Here is a 25,838-nt window from a genome sequence, read left to right as displayed (position 1 = left end):
AAAAAGTAACAATGGAGCTAACCTTGATAGTATACGAATTAACAACTGATTGCTATGATAAGATTTCTACTCATTATTTGCAGAACTGATTGCTATGATAAGATTTCTACTCATTATTTGCTGACACTTTCGAACTTGTATCCTCAACTGTAACTTAACTTGTTACCTTGTTACTCCCTAACGTGTTGTTATCTCGCCATTTTGATCTTAGTTCAGATAGCTTATTTACAACTACTGATAATATAAAATACCTTCTAATCCATAACTTTCTAGCTCTAAATTATGTTCTTAGTAAACAATTTATGAGCTCAAGAATTAATTATTGTTTAGTATCAAATTTCAGGCTCGAAACTTACCAATCACTTCCAAAGGTGTATGAATATTCATAGAGAAAGCCCCTGACAATATGATAGGCTTAAAATATTCTATAAATTTGAAGGGAAAAAGGTAATTTGAAGGGGTTGAAGAAAGATATCTGAAATAATTCAGCTATATGGTATGCATCTCATTCTAGCAAATATCATCGCATATAAGATTTTCAATGGCTGCATTAAAAAAAATCATATTCTAAATTATCCACACATTAGAAAGTAACCTGCAAAGCAGCCTACCGGGAAAAAAAAGGAAAGTAAACTAGAAAGCTAAGTTTGAGAATAGATTGAACTATGAGCCAACCTGTGCCCATATGGCCTATAAATTAACAAGTTTCCAGCTGTACTAATGTACTCTCAGTTACATCTAAGAGATGCATACTACTTGATTGTTCTGTCGTCAGAGGCACTTAAGAGGATTTTATTTATTTATTATTTTTTTCTGTTTTTTTTTTCCTTGTGTGAGCGTATGCGCATTTTTTTCTTCATTTTCAAAGTTTGGGGGTTTGGGGTTGGATAAAGCACTAAGGGGATGTTTGATTCATGAATAAGTACAACTATAGCAAATAAGATGTTGCGGTTGTATTGATTTACTGTTATCTTGTGCCCCCCCACAAAAAAAAAAAAAAAAAAAAAAAAATCCCCACCCACCCAAAATAAGATGTTGCGGTTGTATTGATTTACTGTTATCTTGTGCCCCCCCACAAAAAAAAAAAAAAAAGAAAAAAATCCACACCCACACAGAGAGACAATGGCATGCAATATTCTTTTCAGTTCTGAGATTCTGTGACCGTATACGTACAATATGTTATTTTCCTAGCATATGTTATGGACATCTTACTTGTTCTCCCCAAGCAAAAGACAATAAATGCCCCACACTTTCAAGGGAATCTAATATACCTCACATAGAAGACTATAATTCAGATTCATACGATTGATTCAAATAAATATAATCAATATTCGAAAATTGAACCAGCTCGTGAAGAAACACTTTCACATGGAATATAAACAATGGAGATAATGTACCTGTAAAATTTACAAGATCCTGTTATTAAGCAGCTTGTAGAAAGGTGTAACGTAAAAATAAACGCAAAAACATTAACTTACAACCAGATTAATGGACGAAGCCATAAAGTATGGCATACTAATGTACATACAAAACTTTTATTGCCAATAGATAATACCAATCTGTCTCCCATTTATTAGTCCCCAACAAAGAATTTACAGCTATAAATGAAATTTAGTTAAAGGAACACCCCTATACAATTGCCCTGAGCCAATTTATTTCCCCTGAGGCTCTTACCTTTCTCATCCTCTTGCTCTTTATCTTTTCAGACTCCACACGAAAATTAATGATGTCTTACACTTGTCCAAATTATTTACACGACTAGTTAAATACAATCCTAGAGCAAAACATCAGGGAAAATCATAGTTAGTCAGTAGGTTCAATTGCCTCAGAATTCTTCTGCCTCATTATTCTCTCCCTCATTCTCTGCTTTGCTCCAGCTCTCCGCCGAGAATCCTCCATTTGTTGCTGAGAATCTACTATCAATTGCTTCTTCCTGAAGTGTTCCTTCAAATCCCTGGAAAAAATAGTACAATTTTGATCAATGAAAGGAAAACAGGAAGAGAGAAGGAATTAATACTACCAACTCAAGAATGGGGGCATACTTGCATCGAGGCACATGACATTCCTGTTCCCTGCAAAATCGAGCATGGGTGTGGAGAATGTACCAAATCTTCATACAAAATTTACAACCTCCATTGGCACGAGTTTTACATTTTGTACTGTGATGGAAGAGACCTTTGAGCTTGAGGCAATATGGAGAAGTGCAGCGAGAGTCACCACACTTGGAGGCATGTAACAAAGGAGCACCACATAAATCCTGTTCACAGAGCAAAATGGATGTGGTTTAAGGATCCCTTTCTTGAGAAAGTAATTTATTATTAAATTTAAATGAGTTGAACTAGGGTACTACGCATAGAATCCATGATGCCGATACTACAGGCACAACCATGCAAATTTAAATTTTGGATTTCAAATTAAAAATCTGTATCCTCAGATGTGATGTAACGGAAAAAACAAAATTACAAATTATTTTGACATGTTCTTAAGCGAGTATCATGGGATAAAAAATATTCAATTTTACGAAAATTATGAACATCAACAAAAGATAAATGCTTCAAGCACTTTGAGGTCACTAGAGATTTATCCCTAAATAGATTTTTGTAAATAAATCACAACCAACTGTATGGATTTTCTGTATGGAAATCCAAATTTTAAATTCAACATATGGTATTCACATGTTGTATACAATCAAGTGTCTCTGTTTTCCATTTTCTGTTTGGAAATCCAAAATTTAAATTCCAATAAATGGTATTCAAATATTGTATACAATCAACTGTGTCACTTTGGAAGCCCTGACAAATGTCAGACATAGACCTGCATCTAGAAGAATACATATGCAATTGATAATGATGTGGTTTGAGTCATGTTGGTAACAATTCAATGTCAGCTTAGTAGCTTACCAATAATATGAACATCACTTTGACATATGTCCAAGCAAGGAATGAAACTGTTTTCCCTTGAGTCGCTAAAAATTTCCAGGCAAACAATGGCTCACACAAGGAATTAAAGACTCACAAAAAGACATGGTAATTTTTTTCCATAAAATTATGTTAAACCTTGGAAGTCTACCTCTACAAGATGACAAACTTTTCAGACCATTCCAGATCTTCATGATATAGAAATGATCCAGAGATCTAGAAGATTTCTTAGTATTTTAATATATAATCTGTCATGGTGTGAAACTCAATAAATTTTACCTAATATTAGAGGATGTCCCGGTTGGAGATGTTTCAATTAAATAAGTAGAATAAAGCTGAATGCGATAGGATAATGTTAAGACAATACCTGCAAAGATTTTACTTGCTTGCTTTGATTGCTCCTCTGTGAATTACGATCACCCATCTTGGCACCTTGAACCAACTCATGCTCATGTGGAAAAGTGCCTTTTTGATAGCAAGAATCACATAAATCATAGCCAGTGCAGCTCAAGCAATGCCAGCCCTCAGCTGTGTCTACATCATTGTGACAACCAATGCAAGTAGATACCAAAGGAGAAAATGGATTATGCAGATGATAAAGGATCATCATTGTTGAATGTTTTGCCCTTCGAAGTGTATCAAATTGGTAATGTTTGTACTGGCAATGACTCAAGAACATCAATCTAGTGTCAAATATTTCACTCTGTATAGTTTCATCATCATCATCAATGGTATCAGCTGGAATGTTGTCCACCTGAACCTGCTATCATGATTAATCTTTAGACAACAATCCATTGATACATTAGCAGGCAAGCAATATTTAGGTACTCACGTCGTGAAATAAATGGACTTCGCATGTGCCACTAGGGTGTCTTTCTCTCTTTTCCAGACTCTGTTCTGACAGAAAGCACCTGCTTGAAAAAATAGCAACCAAGTAAACCAACATGCATTCCAAAACTGAACTATGCGATATCAAAATGAAATACACTCAGACAGCTGTATTACTTGAACACGGGACTGGAACAATACAGTTTATACATGCATTAGGTACTCCTTGTAAGAAGTGGAATAAGAAAAATAACTTTGGGAAGGAATCAAATACCCAAAAGTCATCTACAGTGAACGAGAAGACTTCAATGCAGGTGCTAACATTATATTCCACAGTAGGACAATAAATTGCATCACATAGAATCACCACCAACTAGAACACATATTATTCCACTACACCCCCACCCACAACGTGGTTCCGACTTATAGGCGCACGCGCACACAAACATCAAGACCGGGAAAAAATACAGCAAACACACAAATATTGGCTATAAATCCCTCAAATGCATCAAAGTAATAGTTCCCATTGCCTTGTGTTTGGCATCTGCCTAAAGCTCTAATCTATTGGCAAATGATGGGTTATTATAAGGAAAACCAAGCGGATTGTGAAGGGTATGAAGCCCGCAAGGCAATGCGCATAGAGAATACAGTAATGATACACGAACTGACCAGTAAATGCAAGTTTCACCGTTCTACAGTCTTGTGAGTTTAGGGGAAATGGAACCTATCAAGATGGCACCCTCTTGAAGCATGAGCTTGCTGACATAAGTAGGAGGTAGAGAGGAAGTTTTCTCCGTTATAAAACTGCTTCTTGAGGAAATTATATGGAGGTAATAGAGAAAATACTTAAAACAATTTATATTGACACCTTCTACATATTTAAACAGTATTGCATTAAAATTGAGAAAGTTTACATTTTGATTTGAAATGAGAGATTGGATTCGTGAATTATAGAACAAAATTGAACACGATATTTCGATAGTATCATAAAACTGTTTTCTTAAGTAAAAAAATTGTTGGAATTATCAAATCAGACAGACGATTAATTTTCTTTTTCTGTTGTGCTTGGGATTGTGTGTGACTGTGTTTGTTGATATATTGTGGGGGATGATGTGTCATTTTAGACATATTGCACAATTATCATGCCCTATCATATTTATGCAGTAATAAAGTACACTGCCGGTGTAATTCTTCGCATCATTTCAGTTAAATGAGAAGCTAAATGACAGCAATGCTCGATAACAGATTTCGGATTGTAAATTCTTATATTTTTCATGTTCATAATAGATTACAATTGATCTTATACAAAAGATGGGTTTAAGATTGTACTAGAACAAATTACTGAAGAAAGGGAGAAAAAAAAAGGGTTAAAACTTTTGCAGAACATCCTAAATGCGGAGACTTTTCAAATGCCATTACAAAGTGGGAAATCACCTATTAAGAAAGAAAGAAAAATATTACTTACTTCTCACAAAGCTGAAAGTTCTTGCAAACACAGCAAACCCATTGCTTCTGAGACAAAATAGGCTGACAGCAATGCTTGCAGACATGCCACAGATGTGCAATGATAAAATCATCCCTCATTTTGCGGATTTCATTTCCAAGCTGTTGTCAATAAGAAAAAACGTTAAAAATAACAAGCAATATTGGGATTAAGCAAATATGTGAGGCGCTAAAGTTGTTTGGGATTTGAGAATAAATTATGTGCACGAACAGCAAAACGGAAGCAATCTTCACAAATCTTTGATCTAGCTGTGAAATTTTTTCCCCATTCAACAACATTAGTCATATATATAGTTGAGCTAGGATAATAGTATCCAACATGCTGATACTATCAACTCAATTTTGAAATTTGGAGTTTGAAAATAAAAATCCAAATTGGTAGATGTGATACATTATTCATGAACTTCTTAGAAATAAAATTTCAAAGGATTTCGATATGATCTGAATCAAGTATCAAGGGGTGAAAAAATCAATAACTTGATTAAATTCTAAAACGTTCATTTTGACGACATATGAAACATGGGATAGAGTGAGGATTCTATCAAAGACTTCCATAGAAAAGGGTGATCTATACCATCACGGACGATTAGAGGATTATGGGAAGTACAACTCATTTGTTTATGGTGTAGATCACTCTACTCTTATAGGAGTGGTTCTTTTTGGATCTCTACTTTATATATACCAGTATAGTGCACGTGCTTTGTGGTTATAATTGTTTTATATTTTTAATTTTTTTAATTGAAAATTGGTGAAGTGATTTTTATGACAATATAAATTCTTAACTTGTAATTTTAGACTTTTGGGTTAATAATGAAATTGTACAATTAAATTGTGTATAAATAATTGATTGAATAATTATTATAATTTAAGCATAATTTATTTTAAATAATTATCACACATTAAATAATTATTTAATATTATAATATATCTTAATTTATGATAATAATATAATTGTAATTTAGGATAAGTATAATAAGTCATAATTCTCTTTTATACTATTAAACTACTATTTATTTAATAGTGTAATTGTTAAATTTTTAAGATAAGTAATACTATTGAACTAATTATACTATTTATATTATTACATTCATACCATGTTATTAAATAATAGTATCTTCTTTTTGTGAAAATAGTATAATTCTTACTTTTATATTATATTATTATTATAAATTTATTAATTATGTGTTTTGGAAAGTGAGAAGGCATAGTTAATAAGAGGTAGTGTAATTAGTTAAAGATTAAATATAGATAATGGACATAATTGCGAATTATCAATCAAAACTAAAAGGGCAACAAAAGAGACGGTCAAAAATTTTGACATAGAACCCTCGTTTATACTACTATACATGCATGCATGTGTGTGTGTATGCATGCATGCATGTGTATGTGTATATGTGTGTGTGTGGGAGAGAGAACCTCTTATAAACTTAAGTGGATAGAAACTCTTATCCACCAAATTTTTTAGCCTTTCACTTCGCTTTGAGATTCATGTTAGACTTGAAGGGTATCTTTGAGATGTGTGCATTGATTCATATCACATGCTAGCACAAATCTCAAAGTAAAATTAATTGATAAAAAAGTTGGTGGACAAGAGTTTCTATCCACTTAAATTAAGGGTATTCCTACACATACACATGGATTGAGAGCTGAGCTACAATCCGCATAAGTCGATAGAGATTTTTGTCCTCCTCACTTTTAAACCGTTAGATTGACATGATGAATTAAGATCTCATTGAATGATCTGGCACTCTTTTATTGGCAGAGGGCACTTTGTTTTTTTTTTAAATCAAAATATGAGTATTAAAATACAACGTTTCGCTTCTCTCTCCATACATCTCGCTCTCTCTTGACATCAGCTCTTTCCATGACCTTCAATTGCGATAACAAAAATGAAAACAAGTTTAGAGGAGAAAATATTGAATAGGAGAGGTAGAAGAAGGATTAGCAGAAGAGATTTGATATAATTAATAAAGGAAAATTGTACTAATAATCTATCCAAGTTCCCTTAATTCCCTACATTTAAATTATTAAAAATTTATTTAAGTCCCTCAAATCCTGGCATCTTTGTTCCCTTGCTTGGCATGCCCGTATCTTATTTGCTGACACCATGGCTAATATGGTTTCAATTACAATAACTTTCAATTTTTGTAATATTTTGTAACTCATTTGAGCATCTTGAAAAAATATGTATAAATCAATTTATCAGCATATATAAACAAATATAATTTATGCAATAGCATTTTCATAAGTTCCAAGGATCCATTTATGATATAAACGGATAAGATGGAAATTCTTTTAGGGCAACACATATTCTTTTCCTATGAATGTGATGAAAAGAAAGTAATTGACTAAGAATATAGGAAAATGATCGGTTTGCTGAATTTATGTTTTTGCTCCACGAGACTGAGAGGGGAAGAAGAGAATCTATTACAGGAAGATAAAATAGGTTTCTTTCTTTATTTTTACCATATTGTATTCTCTCACTATAAAATAGTCATGTCATTTAATGAGATCTGAGTCCATCATGGATCATGCCAATCCAATGGTTAAAAACTTAAGAGGACAAAAGGCTCCATCCACTTAAGCAAATTGTACTTATACACACACACATAATCTACATAGTAAAATAAACATACAACATTAGTATGTTTATTTTACTATGTAAATTATAAATAAGGAACTAATTGTATATGCACGCTATAGGTGATAATCTTTTGCAGATTTGAAGACAAGATGAAACCAAGAATAGAGATAGAAGAACTAATGTAATAAAAAATACATCTACAAAATGGCGGATCTAGAAAAAATTCTTAGGGGCCAAACTACAGGTATCTATTTACAGAAACAAACAGAACTCAATTCAGAGATGTATAGCTCGGGATAGAAATGTTTTAATGAGACAATGTCAAAACAATTTGTAGTAGGCTGAAAACATGCACAGAAGCTGAACTTGCACGGGCCATAACTTTTGACTCGATTATCAGAATCACTATATTTTCGAAAAGCTCTCGATGTGACCTACAAAAATAATATCTGCAGGGGTGCAGCTGTTCACACCAACCACCCCTTGGATATGCTCCTACATCTATACCATGATTTCCTTTACTTATGTAATCAACAATACATGTATATATATTATGAAAATGCAAGCAACTTTGGCTCTAAATTTTTCATTCATTAGGCATCTTGAGCACACAAAGAGTACTCTCAAAAATTGCAAATATATCCCAAAAAGTTACATCATTCTCCCAAAATATTACAAGTATATCCCCAAAATGTTACAAGTTATAGGCAAAATACGGATGTCAAAACAAAACAAAATACAAAGTTAACTTAATTCTCTGACTCGTCAAACATAGCGGCTTCAATCTTCAGCTCATCAAGAGAAAGATTTGCAACCTCTCAACCTCTAATATGTTGGCATCATTAAAAGTTTTGAAGTCATCTCCACCTATATCCCACATTCTCTCCTTCAGAATATTTGTGGGATCTCCTTGAGAGAACGCAAAGATTTGTTATGAAAATACACCAAATCTTTTGCTCGTTTGGGATTTATTTTGTTCCTTGTTATGGAATAGATAAACTTGTAAGTACTCCAATATCTCTCACAACAAGGTGAGCAACATGGATTATTAAGCAACTTTAGAGCTAATTCTTGCAATTTTGGAGCATAAGCCGCATGGATGACCCACCATAATTTAGGTCCCACTAATCTCCTATCATACAAAGATTCACAATCCAAAAATGCATCTTATCACGCGAATTTTTTTATCAAATTCGATATTAACCATCCGCCATTCCTAAGATTTGGAAATATATATCTTCAAGCGTTTAGATCTTTCATTAGAGATTTTGGGACCCTTGTCTAGTGCAACCCGGTTTGGGGCATCGGTGAGCCAATGCACACAAAAAACCTAAAAACATGAAAGCTCGCTTGAATGGACTAAATATGAAAACTCACTTGAAAAAGCCAAATATGAAAACTCACTTTAAGGAGCCAAATATGAAAACTAAATAAATTCATTAAAAAATGAAGATTAAAAGTTCAGTGAATGAGAAAATACTCACGTTGGATTTAATGAGTGAGCCAAATAATGTAACGAGGTGTTGCTCTTATTTCACCAATTAATTAGAATGGAACATACAATGCAAGAAAATGATGATTCTTCATCCTCCATTATTACATTCTTTTTTATATAAATTGAGCTCTTCACCTTCTCAATCGTTGAATCCTACATGTCATAAACCAAATGTAGGTGAGATTTGTCAGTGTCGGTGGATCTAAACATATTATATATAGGCTCGGTAAATGAGATATACTCTATATGATCCCACCAAAAAACTTTTCGCTTGACAAATTGTGCCTTGACCACCAAATTGATAAGACCACACATATTTCCTTAAAGCATCGTAGCACGATAACTACCGAAGCAAAATGAATTTTGGCACTAGCAAGCATCTCACATGGTTATTAAACATAGCCAATCTCATAGAGTGATTCATGATAAAACTTCTTATCGCCAAAACATCTCCATTAATTTCGATAATCCAACCATATTTCTCATACACTATTCCATTTTTTCGGTATTCGAACATATATTTTTAAGTGCAAGATTAAGTGTGTGAACCACACAAATGAGTCCAAAAGATATGTAGATATCTCATCTCCACGATGCCCTTACAAACTCACAAATTGGTGCATTATCAATCACAACTTGCACCATATTTTGTGGACCAACCTCTTCAATAGCTTTAATGAATATTCGCATAATATACTCTGCATTCTTAGAATTCCCCTCTGCATTGACGGCATATAAAAACATCGATCCATCTTTGCTCATTGCAATAACATTAATGATGGATCTTCTTTACAAATCGGACCAACCATCACTTGCAATGGAGACATCATTCTCTTTCCATGTGTTCTTTAGCGACTCCCAAAAAAATTGATGTGTGCATTATATCTTTGCAAGAGACTTATCCTTAGGCAAGAGAAGTCGGGAGGAACATATCCTCCAAACGAATTGTTTGTAGCATAATACTTATACGACTTAATGAAGTAAGGATTCCTCGCCAAATGAAATGGCAAACGGGCCATGTAAAACATTCTTGCAATTAGACCATGTAGATGATCTTGACCTCCACGGATAAAAGATTTTCCTACAGTAAATTCACCATTACTTTCCCTTCTTACAACTTTGCTTGTGGCTGTTGTTGTTGATATAGATAATGAAACATGTTTTACCTTCTTATTATTTATTCTAACCTCTACTTGATCCGACACTCTCTTCATCTCATCTATATTTTCCTTCTTCACACTCTTGCAAGCTTTAATACCATGATTTAGGAGCCTCAAAAGATGGCCCTTCACCCTCAAATGGTAACTCTCAAAAATTTCATAACAATAGTTTATAGTTGCATTACCATAAACAATTTCCTCCACCTCCTAGCAGTTTTTTGAGTTTGAAAACACATCTCTAAAGAGGAGCAATATCATCCTCCTAACTTTAAAATATCTCTATCCACACCAATAGGACTTGGCATCTCCATTTAACTTCCTATATAATTATTAAGTATAAACCAAACAACCACTAATTAATCATATATCAAAAAATCAAGCACCATGATAGTTTATAGTTGCATTACCATAAACAATTTCCTCCACCTCCTAGTGGTTTTTTGAGTTTGGAAACACATCTCTAAAGAGGAGCAATATCATCCTCCTAACTTTAAAATATCTCTATCCACACCAATAGGACTTGGCATCTCCATTTAACTTCCTATATAATTATTAAGTATAAACCAAACAACCACTAATTAATCATATATCAAAAAATCAAGCACCATGATAGTTTATAGTTGCATTACCATAAACAATTTCCTCCACCTCCTAGTGGTTTTTTGAGTTTGGAAACACATCTCTAAAGAGGAGCAATATCATCCTCCTAACTTTAAAATATCTCTATCCACACCAATAGGACTTGGCATCTCCATTTAACTTCCTATATAATTATTAAGTATAAACCAAACAACCACTAATTAATCATATATCAAAAAATCGAGCACCCTGATAGAGAGAGAACATAGACTAAATAAAACAATCAAATAAGGAATCAAAATTTGCAGCTTTAACTTAAAATTGCTATGTTGCTCGGGTACTTCTATAAGGAAGTCGTTCCTGTACTAGACACGTACACGGCAATTTCCCATACCCAAACTTCATGGACACTTATTGAATATATGCATGCATTTATTACAACATGTACTTAATTATACGATATATGTGTTAATTTAAAACATTTGTCAAATACTTCTTGGATGTATAGCTTACACTTCACATCCATTTCTTGAAACTAGCTAGATATGGGTCACGTTCGTTTCAGTCCATACCCAGGTTCAAAACTATATAGTTAAAGGGTCGTTTGGATATCTAATTAAAAAAATGAGTAGTTTCCAATTTATGATAATTAATACGATAAAAGAAACTTAAAAATATGATCAGAATTTTAATTCTAATGACATATGAAGCGGAAAAAATGATCTTATGTACATTATTAATTCTAGATATATGTATATGTATATGTATAGATATACATATACATGTACACGTATACGTACGTGTGTACACGTGCATGCGCACGTACGCGTGTACGTATATGTGTATACGTACATATAGTATATGTGTATACGTACATATGTGTGTGTGTGTGTGTGTGTGTGTGTGTGTGTGTGTGTGTGTGTATATATATATATATATATATATGTGTGTGTGTGTGTGTGTGTGTGTGTGTGTGTGTGTGTGTGTGTGTGTGTGTGTGTGTGTGTGTGTGTGTGTGTGTGTGTGTGTGTGTGTGTGTGTGTGTGTGTGTGTGTGTGTGTGTGTGTGTGTGTGTGTGTGTGTGTGTGTGTGTGTGTGTGTGTGTGTGTGTGTGTGTGTGTGTGTGTGTGTGTGTGTGTGTGTGTGTGTGTGTGTGTGTGTGTGTGTGTGTGTGTGTGTGTGTGTATACGTACATATGTGTGTGTGTGTGTGTGTGTGTGTGTGTGTGTGTGTGTGTGTGTATATATATATATATATATATATATATGTATGTAGACATATATATATACATATACATATATATATATATAGACGTGTCCCAGTACCCTACATTTTATAGTTTTACCGTGTCTCGTACCCGCACCGGCAATAATACCCGTACCCATTTCCATGCAACTTAGTAAATTTGATATAAAAATCACTGCTTTAAAATTCAGTTAACAGAAAACTGGACGTAAATAAACAGAATACTTAAAATGCAACTTTAATAGAAAATTGAAATACAATTGCAAGTTTTTTTATGAAATTGACAAAGAAATGAACCTTAGAAATACAATCAATAAATTGTTCAAAACATGATCATTTGGATACTATATAACAAGGATCCTAACTCGATTACAAATAAGATATCGATTTTGAAAACCCTTAAAAACTCTAAAAGTTAAAAAAAATTAAAAATTACTCACTATTTCTTGATAATTATCTCCTCAAAACACTCCTCCGGATCTCGCTGACCTCCAATGAAGCCCTATTCAAGGTAGTCTATCGGTGTCAAGCGTTGTTCGGAACGGAGGAAAACGTTCATTTCTGGGTTCGAAGATGATGAGGAGAGAACGGAGAATAAATAGGGAAAGGATAGGGTTTTAAAAAAATATTTAGGTGATGGGTTTGGGTTGTAGGGTTCAAACAACTTTTGTTTTTGAACCCAATAAGCTATGAACTTAAGTTTTGGGTTATTTGGTATAGGAATACGGGTTATTTCAGTTTCTTACCATACCCGCAACCTGTCTGCTGCGAATCTGTGCCCAACACGTATCGGGCATGGATTCGTGGCCTCTTTTGTAGTGCCCGTATTACCTAGCTGGAAAGTAACGCAATTCTACAGTAAAGCTGATTTCTGAATGAATTACCTAACGTAAATGGTGAAAGACCCGAAGCCAAAACCAGAAGAACAATATATAGAGATATCAAAAGAAAAAAGCGAACGATTTGGCAAAAATATTTACCTGGTACATGAGCAGAATATCTTTCGGATTTTCTATTAAAGAATCCCGTCTAAAAGCCCTTAGAACTCTATCAGTTACAGCCTTTCTTCCTTTCTTCTGAGGCTTACTACTATTCTCACTTTGTAGGAAAAATTCTGCTGCTCCTGGCCAGTAATCACTATCAAAATATGGCAAACGCGCTGCAGTTATCTTAGCCTTGCATTCGCCAGTTTTTACAAAAAATTCATCGTATAAGTTAGTGTGCTCAGCAACAATGCCTTCTTTAGCAGCTTTCCGAACTACTGACTGGTACCTGGTATAGATAATAAAAATAATATCATGATGTTAGATTAGGAAAGGGCATATGGTTGTAAGTTAGACTGCAGATATACACTTGTGAGCTAGGCTGCAGATGAGTAGGACTTGCCATTCACGTAGCTTCTCTGGCTTTGGCATCTTCTGTATCTTAGGGTGGCAATATAGAATATAATCATCATCTCGCTTCAGAGGTGGGCACGCCCATACATGGCAACTGGTGAAACCTCGCTTCTTACAATAATCAAGGTATCCTATCTACAAGGATATGCAACTAGTAGTTAGTGTTTTGTCTCTACTCTAAAAAGGTGAGTTGGAGTGAGGATCATAGAGATCAGCAAAAGAAAGAGAGTATTACATGAATCAAATAGATGAAAAATGTGTAACAAAGATTAAAGTTTAGAAGTTTCCCATACCAAAATCTCATGATAAACAAAGGTGCGGAGAGCTTCTCCAGTCACAGCTGCTACCTTAGGTCTGAAATATTTGACAGAATCAAGATATGAAATACAAACACGTCTTCTGTTTGGGTCTGCACATCCTGAACCATATTCTTGTACATACATCCCAAAGAGGCAAACATCTGCACCATCAATGTTTTGAAACAAGAGTATGGCCTGCAAAAATCAATGTGGCATGATCAAATTTAGTATAGTTGCATTGTTCAAGCTTATGGTTGAAGATTCGAAGACATGTATCCACTTATTGGTGTATTTGTCACATTTATGCTTGTTTATTAATGTCGCTAAGACTTTGGGCCAAAAAAGTTTACTGCAGTTGACATGAACAAATACTTGATCACCAACACTGTGAAAGGTGGTTGATTCATCAGGTCCTTAGTACAAGAAAATACCAAGTACCAGATTGCTAGCAAAACAGACCACGTACACCTAGTTTTGATATCTCTAACCTACTCTTTTGGCTCCCACCCTTCTCCCCTCTTTCAATCCATTTCTTACGATTGTTCAGACGAAATTTACTTAACAAATTTTAGGATCTTAGGAAGATTCTCCAAAAGAACCTGCATAAAAAGTGAGCATAATGTGGCTCCTTTAGAAGAGTAATCATCACCCATCTTTTTGTGATAAATTCCTCCAGTAATAATCATTTGGATTTCAAATGTCAAAACCATGAATGTGAAATAAATATTTACAGCATGAGCATTAATTTAGTATTATTTGCCTATTATTGGTTTCTGAACTTCAAAACTTATAGTGTTTCTAATTATTGCATAAGTGCCATATCTTATGTCAATTACAAAATAAAAAATAAAAACACAATAAGAAAGTTTTCTCCGATTTCCACCTTCGATTTGTAAGGAAATTCTGTAGGGTATATCTCTTCCTGAAAAATATCTCGAAAAACTTGTTTTACTTCCAGTTTCTTGACAACTGATGATACAACTCTTACAACAAGGCCTTCAGCTCCTGGAACCTGAAGCCACAAAGAAGAATCAAGTATCAGCCACAAGGCTTAACCGTGGGAACATAATGTTTCTACAGAAGCAAGGCATAAAAATGATCTTTTAAATTGCCGACATCTCAAGAGACAAAAAAAGATGCAGTCTTAACATATAGATAACGTATTCATCGTGACAAACTATGTGCATGAATATAAACAAGACCCACAAAGAAACAGTAATCATGAAAAAGGTTATATGTTTATTCTAAACTTAAGTAAATTAAATTCCTAACTTTTTATTAAGCTTACTATTGCTTTTGATGTGACACATTTTACTGATGTTCTAATAGTCTGTTCAACACTACAGTACTTCTAGCATATCCACCCCTCACCGGAACTACATGATCAAGTGCAATGGCAGCCGAAGCCTGCAATGTGCACATCATGAGAGGCAATGCATTAAAACCAGCAATTTATTCCACTTCTCATTAAAACGTCACCAAGTTGTATGCAATCATAAATCAACTCTTAATTGTAGCTTGAAAAGATGCAGCTAAAGTATGAATATCAACTAAAACTTGCAGCAAGATTTTGTATGGTTAACGCTGAAACCTAGCGGAATTCAGTGACAACTTAGAAACTGCTTTGATCATGTTTTGAAAATGGTTAAGGTGACTTATAAGCCACTTTTGTGGCTCCACTTTTGTGGCTCCACTTTTGTGGCTTATAAGCCACTTTGAGATGTTTAGCAAGTGGTTTATTCTGGTTTATGATCCACCAAAAAATAAGCTCCAGTATCCTAGCTTTTTTTTTTGTGCATTATAAGCCATGAGGTTTGACCAAGTTAAAGACAATTATATCCCACAAAATTCAAGGTCTCATTTACTAACTCACCACCAACCTCATGTCCTTCTTGGTCATTTTGACAACAAAGATGGATTATAATCCACCCATTGTCAAACACTCTAATACTGAAGATGGATTATAATCCGCTAAATTTACCAAACACTCTAGATACAATCCACTTGGATTATAATCCATTTGTGAATTACAGTCCATTTGGGGATTATAATCCAAGTGGTTTATAAATTTGGATTATAATCCAAAGTTCCCAAACATGCTCTTAGACAAATCCCCGATTAGTTTATATCAAAAGTTAAAACCCAGGTCCTAAAATATACTTCACTCAATTTTTATTAATTAAAAAATTACCAAGGATGAGTATGAGCACAGCACTGAGGTGTTTCAGCAGAATTCATTACTATCTGACAGGTTCAACTATAGAGGAATGGAGAAGAGGTAATAGTCGTAATTATTCACTATTTCCATTCGCATTCTCAGTTATGTATGCATTCATTCTCCTCAATCCCTGTAAAAAGTTACCTAACTAGATCATAAGATCATGATCATGTAACAAAACAAGACCAGCAAACCAAGTTTTTATTTGTGCTAATCTGCACCAAATATCAAGCAAAGATTATTCGTGAATAAGCAAAAAAGTTCTATTTAAATTTTACCTCAGAAAAACTCTTCCCCAAAGAACTTGCTCTTTGCTGTCTCTCTTCTTCCAGACGTTTATAAACCCATTTCTCTATGTGATCACTCAGCAAAGTTGATGGCAAGTCTTTTGCCCCAAGAATCGTACTCCGATATAATGGCTTATGTTCCCCACTCTCTATCTCTTTTAAGATGCAACTAGGGCAAGTATGATCAGCTTGCACTGCCTCATTCCTTACTGAATTAAAAAGAGTACATATTTGGTGCTGCCAGCCCTCGCATTTATCACAATGGACCCACTAAACAGAAAATAAATACAGTAAATAAATAATTGAAACAAAACTATGAAAAGAAAATTATTGGGAGATGTTTTAGGGCCTCACTGATTCATCTACATCATCAGCTTCAACATAGTTCTTTGTCCTCACTAGATTTGCTTTCAAATATGATGTACTACCAAACTTAAGATTTTCACCGGGTTCCTGAAAGCACTCACGGCAGAAAAGGACCTGCAGATCACTTTCATCTACAACACTTTTAATGGAATAACAAACTCCCTTGTGGTTGATCTTTTTATAACATTGTGCACAATATCGAGAAGGTGGTTCAAAACGAAGATCTTTCATCCCACACAAACTGCAGGTATTCATATCTGCTGCAAGTCCCAGCCCTTGGTTTTCTTCTGTCTTTTTTTCACTCTGAAAAGAATCGAAAAGATGAGTATATTTTAAGCAAAAGGGCTATGCAAGTAAGGCATATGTAACTCTGTCTTAAATCAGATGTAAAGGGGTGTTGCCTACTAAACTAAAGAAAAAGTATACGCAGAATTCAAAAAATTAATATATAACAAAAAGTCTTACAGAACAAAAATGAAAGAATTCTGGTTCAATAAAGACTATATCACTCAAGTGACTTGGCACAGAAGTATACATATCAAGACAGACGAAAGAATCCACTGCATATGAAGATTAGAGTTCTGATCGAATTATTTTACGGATTATTTCAAATGTGAATTTGGTCTGACAAGAGCCTTAAATTAAGTCCTCTAACCATTAAACCGAACCAAACCTCTGAAGTTATGATAAGGTTTGATGATTATATTTTTATATTCTAATATGCCCCCATAGGTCAAGCGCCCTTTTAACGGGCTGAAACATGAATTTTTTTTTAAAAATCTGCATTAAATTCATGGCCTATAGAATTCGAACCTAGGTTGCTTTAATATCACCTTAAATTAAATCCCTCTAACCATTACACCAAAACTCTGAAGTTGTGGTGAAAATTAAGGTTTACATATTTATATTCTAACATGCGCCCATAGGTTGAGCGCGCTTTTTATGTGCTGAAACCTAGATTCACATAGCGGTGTCAATTTTTTTAGAAAATCCGCTATAAATTTGTGGTCAGTCAAATATGAACCTGGATTGCTCTGATATCATTTTAAATTAAGTCCCTCTTACCATCATACTAAAACTTAGAAGTAATGGTGAGGATAGAGAATTATAGTTTTATTTAATTCTAACATGTCTCTGCAAGTTAAGTGTCATTTTCCATGGGTGGTCGAAACCTGAACTCACGGAACAGTGTCAATTTTTTTGAAAATCTGCTTTAAATTCGTGGTAAGTGGGATTCAAACATGGGTTGCTCTGATCAGTGTTTTAAATGTCGGCCGACATGTCGGACATGTCGGCCGACATGTCGGGTTGAAGGTGCCAGCGACACAAGTCGGGCTTTCTTAAGTCGGATGTCGTTTTTGGGGAGAATATCGGATAAATCGGCGCAATATCGGCCATATCGGCCGATTTTTCAGGTTTGAAAAATCGGCCGATATGCTATTATATCGGTTTAAAGCTATTTTTTCTTAACAGTCAAATTACAAAACTGTCTCAGGTTGGCTTGGTGGTTGAAGTTTCAGGACTTGGGCACTTCTCTTTGTTAAATCGGATGATTAGTTTCATATCGAAGACCGTTTAGCATATCAAAGACCAAAATTGTTTTAGGATGCAATCGAGAATCAAAGTATGCTTATATTGAATTTAGAAATGCTTAGATTACATTTAGGACGTGGTATTATACATATATGTACTACCCGATATCGCAATCCGATATTTAGTCCATGTCCCCCGATATATCCCCGATTTCCGCTATCCGACATGGATTTCGGCCGTCCGACATGAACCCGACATCCGATATTTAAAACCTTGGCTCTGATACCGTCTTAGATTAAATCTCTCTGACCATTACACCAAAACTCTGAAGCTATGATAAGAATAAAGGATTATAGCTTTATATTAATCCTAACATGCACCCGTAGGTTGAGTGCTGTTTTCTATGGGTGGTCGAAACCCAGACTCATACAGCAGTGTTAATATTTTAGAAAACCCGCTTTAAATTTATGACCGGTGAGATTTAAACATGGGTTACTCTGATACCATTTTAAATTAATTCTCTCTAACCATTACACTAAAACTCCAAAGTTCTAGTGAGGGTTAAGGATTATAGTTTTATATTAATTGTAACATGCCCACGTAGGTTGAGCGCCCTTTTTATGGGCTAAAACCTGAATTTGAACCTGAGTTTCTCTAATACCATCTTAAATCAAGTTCCTCTAACCATTACATCAAAACTTTAGAGTTATGATGAGGATTGAGATAGTTTTACATTAATTCTAACAAAGAGATGTTTTTTGTTGAAACCACTACACAGTAATTGCTCCAAGTAGAATAAGCTCAGTGTAAAGTACCAAGGGTCCATTTGGATGAAAAGAAGTATTGAAAATAAGAAATGAGTTAAAGAAATAACCTCTACACTAATGCAGTAGGAAGTAACGGAAATAATACTTTTTTTTGTTTGTTTCACATACTTTTAGAAGTAGTGGAAATAGTTCTTCTTCATTCACTTGTTTTGTTTGGATAGCAATTGAAAAAATCATAGGAAGTAACTAATACTTCTTACTTCCATGATTATTTTTTGTTTAGAGTTTCATTGAAGTAGAAGAGGTAGTGATATATACGCCATAATAAGATCACCTCCCTTTATCACCTTTAACTATTTTCTTTGAAATATGAATAATTCTAAAGAGATGTCTTTTCAATTATTAAAATTTAAACAGAATGGGCAATGATTTGCATATAAATATAAATTTGATAATTGCTCCTTGAAAATTTTGTATGGCTATAGACTTCCATGGGGTACGAGGTAATTAATAACTTTGGACCAGAACAAAAATCTTATGCAGTTCAGGAACAAATTACTGCTACTAGCAAAAGAGGATTCAATTGGGACTGAATCAAGTGTCTTCTTTAAGGATTGATGTCAAGATACTCAATCACCTTGGAGATCTGACGTCTACTGCCTAAAGAAGGGAGAAATTCAAAGATGGACATTAATATTTGTCTTGTACAGATGATAAAAACTTTTCATCAAGCTGATATAAAAAGGTGAGGAGAACGGGTTTGCCACGAGCGCTATGGAGTTTTTTAGAAAGGGGGCGGTGATACTATCAGGAGAGAGGTTAGCAATTCTCATTCACTTCTAAGAATAAAAACGGATTTCACGTGTCCAATCTTTATGTGGGCCCCAAGAGAATATAACCTACTTCCATAGCACTTCTGATCCGTGAGGGATGGAAAAATTCCAAGAAGTAGTGATGCCACCTAGCCTCCACATCAGCAATTAAGTAAGGAAAGTGTTTTTTCCTGAGAAACAAACAATATTTTTTGTTCCGAAATAGCATTTGTTTTATTTACTTCAGCTACTTGATAGCTACTTCCGTGCAAACAAATTGGCTCTAAGTAGTAGTAGAGACAAGCGCGTGGGTGCACTTGCATGAGCATTTGTTTGTCTGTGAATATGCACAAGCACATAGATTTAAAATATCCTATCCCCAGACCCATAAATTGTGGGATGTAAAATCTTTTGTATCTCCAGGAGGCAATCAACTCTCAACTTGCCATTTGATTAATGCATCGATGGGCTGAACAAGAATATACTAGCTCTGCTGCATGTCTGATCGTACTACTTTTGCCATCTTACTTTCTGATGAATTAGAACGGAATTTGTAGTCTACTTCAAAATGTGAGATAATGTGTTGGACATTAGCATCACAACTGGCACAGCGTGTGCAAAAAGAAATGTTGTAAAACACATATTCACGATGTGTGAGCTTGGTCAGCACGTCATGCACAATCGTTGGATTATGCAGACACCTGTGGGCATATGGATTTGTGTGTGTATGCATCTGTCTGAAACTGAAATAGTTCAAAAGATGTGAATATTTGTAAAAATAGATAAAGTTTGTGAATTATTTGAAAAACTAGTAATGGAATTTTTCTATGAGTATGCAACCTATTTTCTACTCAAATAACGATAACTTGTAAATGACATCAAATTTTCAATATAGCAATAACACGCAGATGAACATCGACAACAAACCAAAAAGAAACTCGTCATTTTTGTAACTTGCCTCTTATATTTCAACAGCTCACATGTTTTGATGGTGCACCGCCAACCTTTCCAATTTGGTGGATGGTTAAATTTTTACAACATGGCATGGGAGGACGAGTTGAATGAATCTTTTCTCATTTTTAAAACAAAATAGCAAATAAACAAGAGACTTCTAGCAAAAACGATGCCGTTAAACAATTTCAGGTCACTATACATCTAGCCATGTAAAATTATACAAGTAAAAAAATGCACGATGATACAGTAATGCGAGTTACTTGAGTTAAATAACTTGTCTCTGTGAAATATGAATCATCCGCACTAAAATTCATGGCAGTAATTGATAGTTCTTTTTCTTGAAAGTGGATGAACATGAAGATGGCGTCATCAGATATTGTGCCAAAAGTAGAATATAAAGCATAGAGAATTCTCTGTAGTAAATGCATCAAAGGACTAAACTCTCGACTCTTGAGCATTAAAAAATTACCTTAGACAACAGTAAGATCTAAGCAACTGATTCCACTCCTAGACAGTAAATGTTGTCATCATAAAATATTATTAAACAGAGATTATTCACCCTTGCTTCAAGGATAATACTAACCTGACCTACTGACTGCCTGAGACTATTGATATGCTCCCTAACGTTCTCTGTAGTGAATGAATCAATCAAAGAAACGCCCATCTTTAGCTTTCGTGGCTTTCTCTCCATCATACAGAGGTGAGATGTCGCAGTATTCATAAATCTATCCTCCAGTTTGACCTTATCTGCTTTTGCTGAAACCTGCATATGTTTACTCTCAGGTTGAACATCTGTCACTTCTAAAGTGGTTGAGGGAACGAGATGTATTTTTACATCTGAAAATGGATTCTCAATTTTGACCATACAACATTCTTGATGACTTTCCTGTAATGAGCTAGTATTCATGCATGCACCCTCCTGTTTCACTTTGACCTTATCTGCTTCCACTGAAACCTGCACATTTTCTTTGTCAGGTTGAGCATCAGTCACTTCTGAATTTGTGGAGGAAACAAGATCAAGCTTTGATTCAATTGGATCCCCAATTTTAACTATACAGCATTCTGGATGACTTTCCTGCGACGAGCTTGAAGATAGCCCTGTATCTAGTTCCATGCTTTCAGGTGCATTATTTACTGACCGGCTCAGTTCTTGGCATTCTATGGTACACGTTTCAACAGGTAGTGATACACTAGAAGTTTCATTCAGACTCTTATGAACAAGAAAATGTTCCTCGGTTTTAGTGCGCTTAGGAGGAGGTTTTTCATGCTCCATGGTATTGACAGTGAGAGAAGAAGCCATAGATTCAGCTGTATCAAAAATAAGTGTTCCATGCAGACCATTTTCCAGACTCATTTTATCAGGGAGGCAAATACCACAAGTACTTGAACAGCATTCTTGGAAGTGAGTTAATAGTTTTTTGTACTTGAAACAGTCTTTTTGGCTACAATTGTCATTACAATTGGAGATGTGGTCAAGAAGCAGCTTCATGTTCATGCAATAACAATGCTCACATCTCCTTTCACGATCTGCACAATGCAGTGCATGGTGATAAAGCAGACGGATGGAACGGAGCATATCATATTTCAACTTCCGCCTTGGCATTCCCAATCCAGCAGCAGCTGTGCCACTCAGAGAACAAAAGCTCAGATCGGGTTTGGATTCTTCTGCGGATGGAGAAAATTGCTGAGGAATACAATGCACTGTCAGGGACTTTTTTGGGACTTCATCATAGTCATTTGAAACTTTTTGGGACAAGTTTTCCCCTGAATTTCTACTTCCCAATGATAAAGGATGTTGCTGTAAATACTGTTCGCCAGACTGATTATATGACTGGTTTTGGACAACACAACCCTTAGCTCTACTGAACCCATTTAAAATGCTTCTATTACTCGTAAACTGTTGCCGCTGATAGGATATCCCCTTTTGCCGGTGCTGAAGGTGATCTGGTTGATTATACTGCAGATCAGGCTGCTGGGAAGATGCATGAAGCTGCTTCTGCCTCATACACTGCGGAAATTGTTCATTTTTTGAACATATTGATGGAGCATTTACTGATGTCAATCTCAAATAAGAATGATTGTCTGACTGATGCATATTTCCAAAACTAGTCAAACCAAATGATGAATTAAAATTACAACCAGGCATAAAAAGATTATCACCTGCCAAGCAGAGTTTTTATAATTTAATTACCATATCAAAAATTAAGACGAAGGATCTGAATAAAATTTCTCAAGAAATGGTAAAATGTCCATACATTTTTCAGATAGAGATGATCTATCAATTGTCTGATCAGTGTTGCTGGCAAATGATGGTGTACCATCATGAGATAGTCCAGAAGGCGTCTGAGATATGGAAGACTGACTGTTGTCACCAACATCATTCAAGAAATGGCCATTCGAAAAATCAACTTGCTTGCTGGATGGAAACATTGTTGAGAACCCATCATCATGACAATTTTCTGATACATCAGACAAAGCTTCGAGACTAGTTTCTGAACCGTGCATAGCATTTCCATCAGTAGAAATAGATGTCTTTGCCACTACACGGTGGTGGCTGTTAGGGAGATAGCCTGCAAAAACATCAGTGTATGATATCAGAGCAAGCAAATGTCTGAAAAAAATGAATCAGTGACCAATTTTTGTGCTTGAACTAACGACGAGAAGCGGTTGGGACACCAAGCAATGAACTCGAAGCTGAGTTGTTGTCTATGGAAGTCCTAACACTGGCCGATGATGCAGTAGCACAATCACTGCTGGAACTTGAATTCTGGTAAGAAGTATCTGAAGAGAGCAGTTCCATATCATGTGGAATTTCACAACTTTGTTCTGTAGCGCCATTTGATGAAAAGGATACATCATTAGCCAATTTTTTGGTGATAGTAACGTTCTTGTGGTAATTGAGCAGATCCTTCAATCTGCTCCCCAGTGTCTCTATGTTCATATAGTGCACCTGGTTGTAGAAAGAAACTGTGAGGTTTCAAATACTCCATGAATTTATACAGCGCCACTTAGTATTTTCTGAACTTGGTGTTGGTTATAACTGTGTTCATGTTTGTTTAATTATTCTCAGGAGTTTATATAACTAGTAATACAACTTGTTCTATTGAAAAAATAGTGAGATGTGGCCGATGTAGATTTGCAAAAGTCTGCAAGCTACCTGTGATGGTGCTCTTCTAAGGAGTATGTCATCCATGTATCTGGCAAGCCTTTCAATCTTTTCATGGTTCCATTCAATTAATGCTGGTTGCTCGCTTAAAAGTTGCATACTGCCAAGAAGTTTTGACAAATGAATATAGCATGTTAGCAATTTGAATCATAAAAGAAGTTCAAGTAGAGGAATTTTATTGCAAAATCTAAAAGTTTGTTTCAGGCTTGTTCTGGGGAAATTGTGAAAACGCCTCATTTTATGTAGGCCTTGTTTCGCACATAGATGTCTTGAAATACTTAGAAATATTTAAAATCTAATAAAGTAAGAGTTCAGTGAAAACAGAAACTTCTCCTAGAATAATTTAACTAAGGTCCTCCTTTTGTCTGAATATTCTACTAAAAGCCTAAATATTTTACATTTCTTTAAAGTGTTCATACATTATTAGTCGATTAGATTAAAGAAGGGATAACTTCCAAAATAAAGAAAACAAGCTCTCAAATCCAAAGGATTTAGAATGAGTAGACAAAAGGTTAAAAGCAGAATGCACAGTGTAATTTTTAGTAAAACTGCAAAATACTGGCAGTCAACAAATACCTAAATAATATATGAATAAATGAATCGTGGAATGAGAGGAAGAAATTGACCAAGATCAGCGGCGGAGCCAGAAAGGTAAGGAAGTGGGGTCCAAAAAATTCATTAAACATGACAACATGTAATATTTTATTGCATGATAGGAATTAGGATAGATAAACATTTAAAAATCATTAAACAATAAGTCTTTTAAATCATATTTAAATTTTAGAATACAGTGTTTAAAATAATATTATGCTTGCCAACTTCTTAATTAGAAAGTTTTCCAATTTTTAGCAAGTTTTCAACTTCTTAATAAGTCGACTAGTCCATTTTAGAAAAATCATGTTGATTAGCAACATAAGGGATGTAGTTCTGAAGTTGATAAGTTCCATGCAATCTATTTTAGACCAGTTGAATCAATTTTCCCTTATCGAACAAAGAAAATGAGTTACTTGGTTCAAGGCATGCCAAAATGATTCTATATTACGACTATTAAAATAGCGAGTTACTTGGTTCAAGGCATGCCACACGAGAAAACGAGTCTATATCAATATTAAAATAGTTGTTCAGTTCTTCGAAATAATAATCTATAAATTATGTTGCATAGGTACGGGTATGGGTTACCGGGACACGGCAAATTTGTAAAAGGTATGGCATAGAGGCACGGGTATATAAATATTTATATACACATTATATATTGGAATTAATAATTTGTATGAGGATAATGATGAAAATTTAAATTCCTATAACATTTTAATGCTTCTTTTATTATGTGAACTATAAATTGGAAAATCACTAGTTCTTGAACAAGACATCCAAGCGACCCTTCAAAATCATAATTTGAAACCGGACCTTTGTCCAACAAGTTTCAAGAAGTGCAGGTGAAGTGTAGGATATATATCCAAAAAATCTATGAAATGTGTTTTATATTAAAACATGTATTATATGATTGAGTACATGCCCGAATAAATATATGCATATATGCAAGGAGTGTCCAAGGAGTTTGCGTACGAGTACGGGTACGTGTTGGGTACAGGTATGACTTCATATTAGAAGTACCCAGATAACACAGTCTATAAATGCATTCAACTTGATAGAGAGAGGAATCGAAAGAATTAAGTTTGAGAAAGTGGTAGGTTCAAGTTAGAGACACGTGAATCACAATTATGACA

The 25,838-nt window shown here is 34.7% G+C and overlaps 1 protein-coding gene across 2 annotated transcripts in view; it reads right to left on the bottom strand.

The window, feature by feature from the left end:
• Positions 1,520-25,838, bottom strand: part of LOC109845500 (histone acetyltransferase HAC1-like) — a 26,380-nt gene continuing 2,061 nt past the window's right edge. Inside the window, exons 3-17 of one of the 2 annotated variants that reach the window (XM_020414752.1) lie at positions 24,103-24,211; positions 23,601-23,895; positions 23,201-23,515; positions 21,529-23,105; positions 16,868-17,182; positions 16,505-16,783; positions 14,892-15,020; positions 14,003-14,203; positions 13,699-13,844; positions 13,293-13,584; positions 5,212-5,351; positions 3,751-3,829; positions 3,286-3,681; positions 2,043-2,257; positions 1,520-1,954 (exon numbers count right to left, since the gene is read on the bottom strand). In XM_020414752.1, coding sequence (XP_020270341.1) covers positions 1,804-1,954; positions 2,043-2,257; positions 3,286-3,681; positions 3,751-3,829; positions 5,212-5,351; positions 13,293-13,584; positions 13,699-13,844; positions 14,003-14,203; positions 14,892-15,020; positions 16,505-16,783; positions 16,868-17,182; positions 21,529-23,105; positions 23,201-23,515; positions 23,601-23,895; positions 24,103-24,211 — 4,639 coding nt within the window. In that variant the 3' untranslated portion in view covers positions 1,520-1,803. The remainder of the gene's footprint in view (positions 1,955-2,042; positions 2,258-3,285; positions 3,682-3,750; positions 3,830-5,211; positions 5,352-13,292; positions 13,585-13,698; positions 13,845-14,002; positions 14,204-14,891; positions 15,021-16,504; positions 16,784-16,867; positions 17,183-21,528; positions 23,106-23,200; positions 23,516-23,600; positions 23,896-24,102; positions 24,212-25,838) is intronic. The other variant, XM_020414753.1, reaches the window with a different exon arrangement.

Source organism: Asparagus officinalis, chromosome 6 (assembly GCF_001876935.1).
Source record: "Asparagus officinalis chromosome 6, Aspof.V1, whole genome shotgun sequence".
Taxonomy (NCBI): domain Eukaryota; kingdom Viridiplantae; phylum Streptophyta; class Magnoliopsida; order Asparagales; family Asparagaceae; genus Asparagus; species Asparagus officinalis.
Note: the sequence above shows the minus strand (reverse complement) of the source record. Positions and strands in the feature narration are given on the sequence as shown.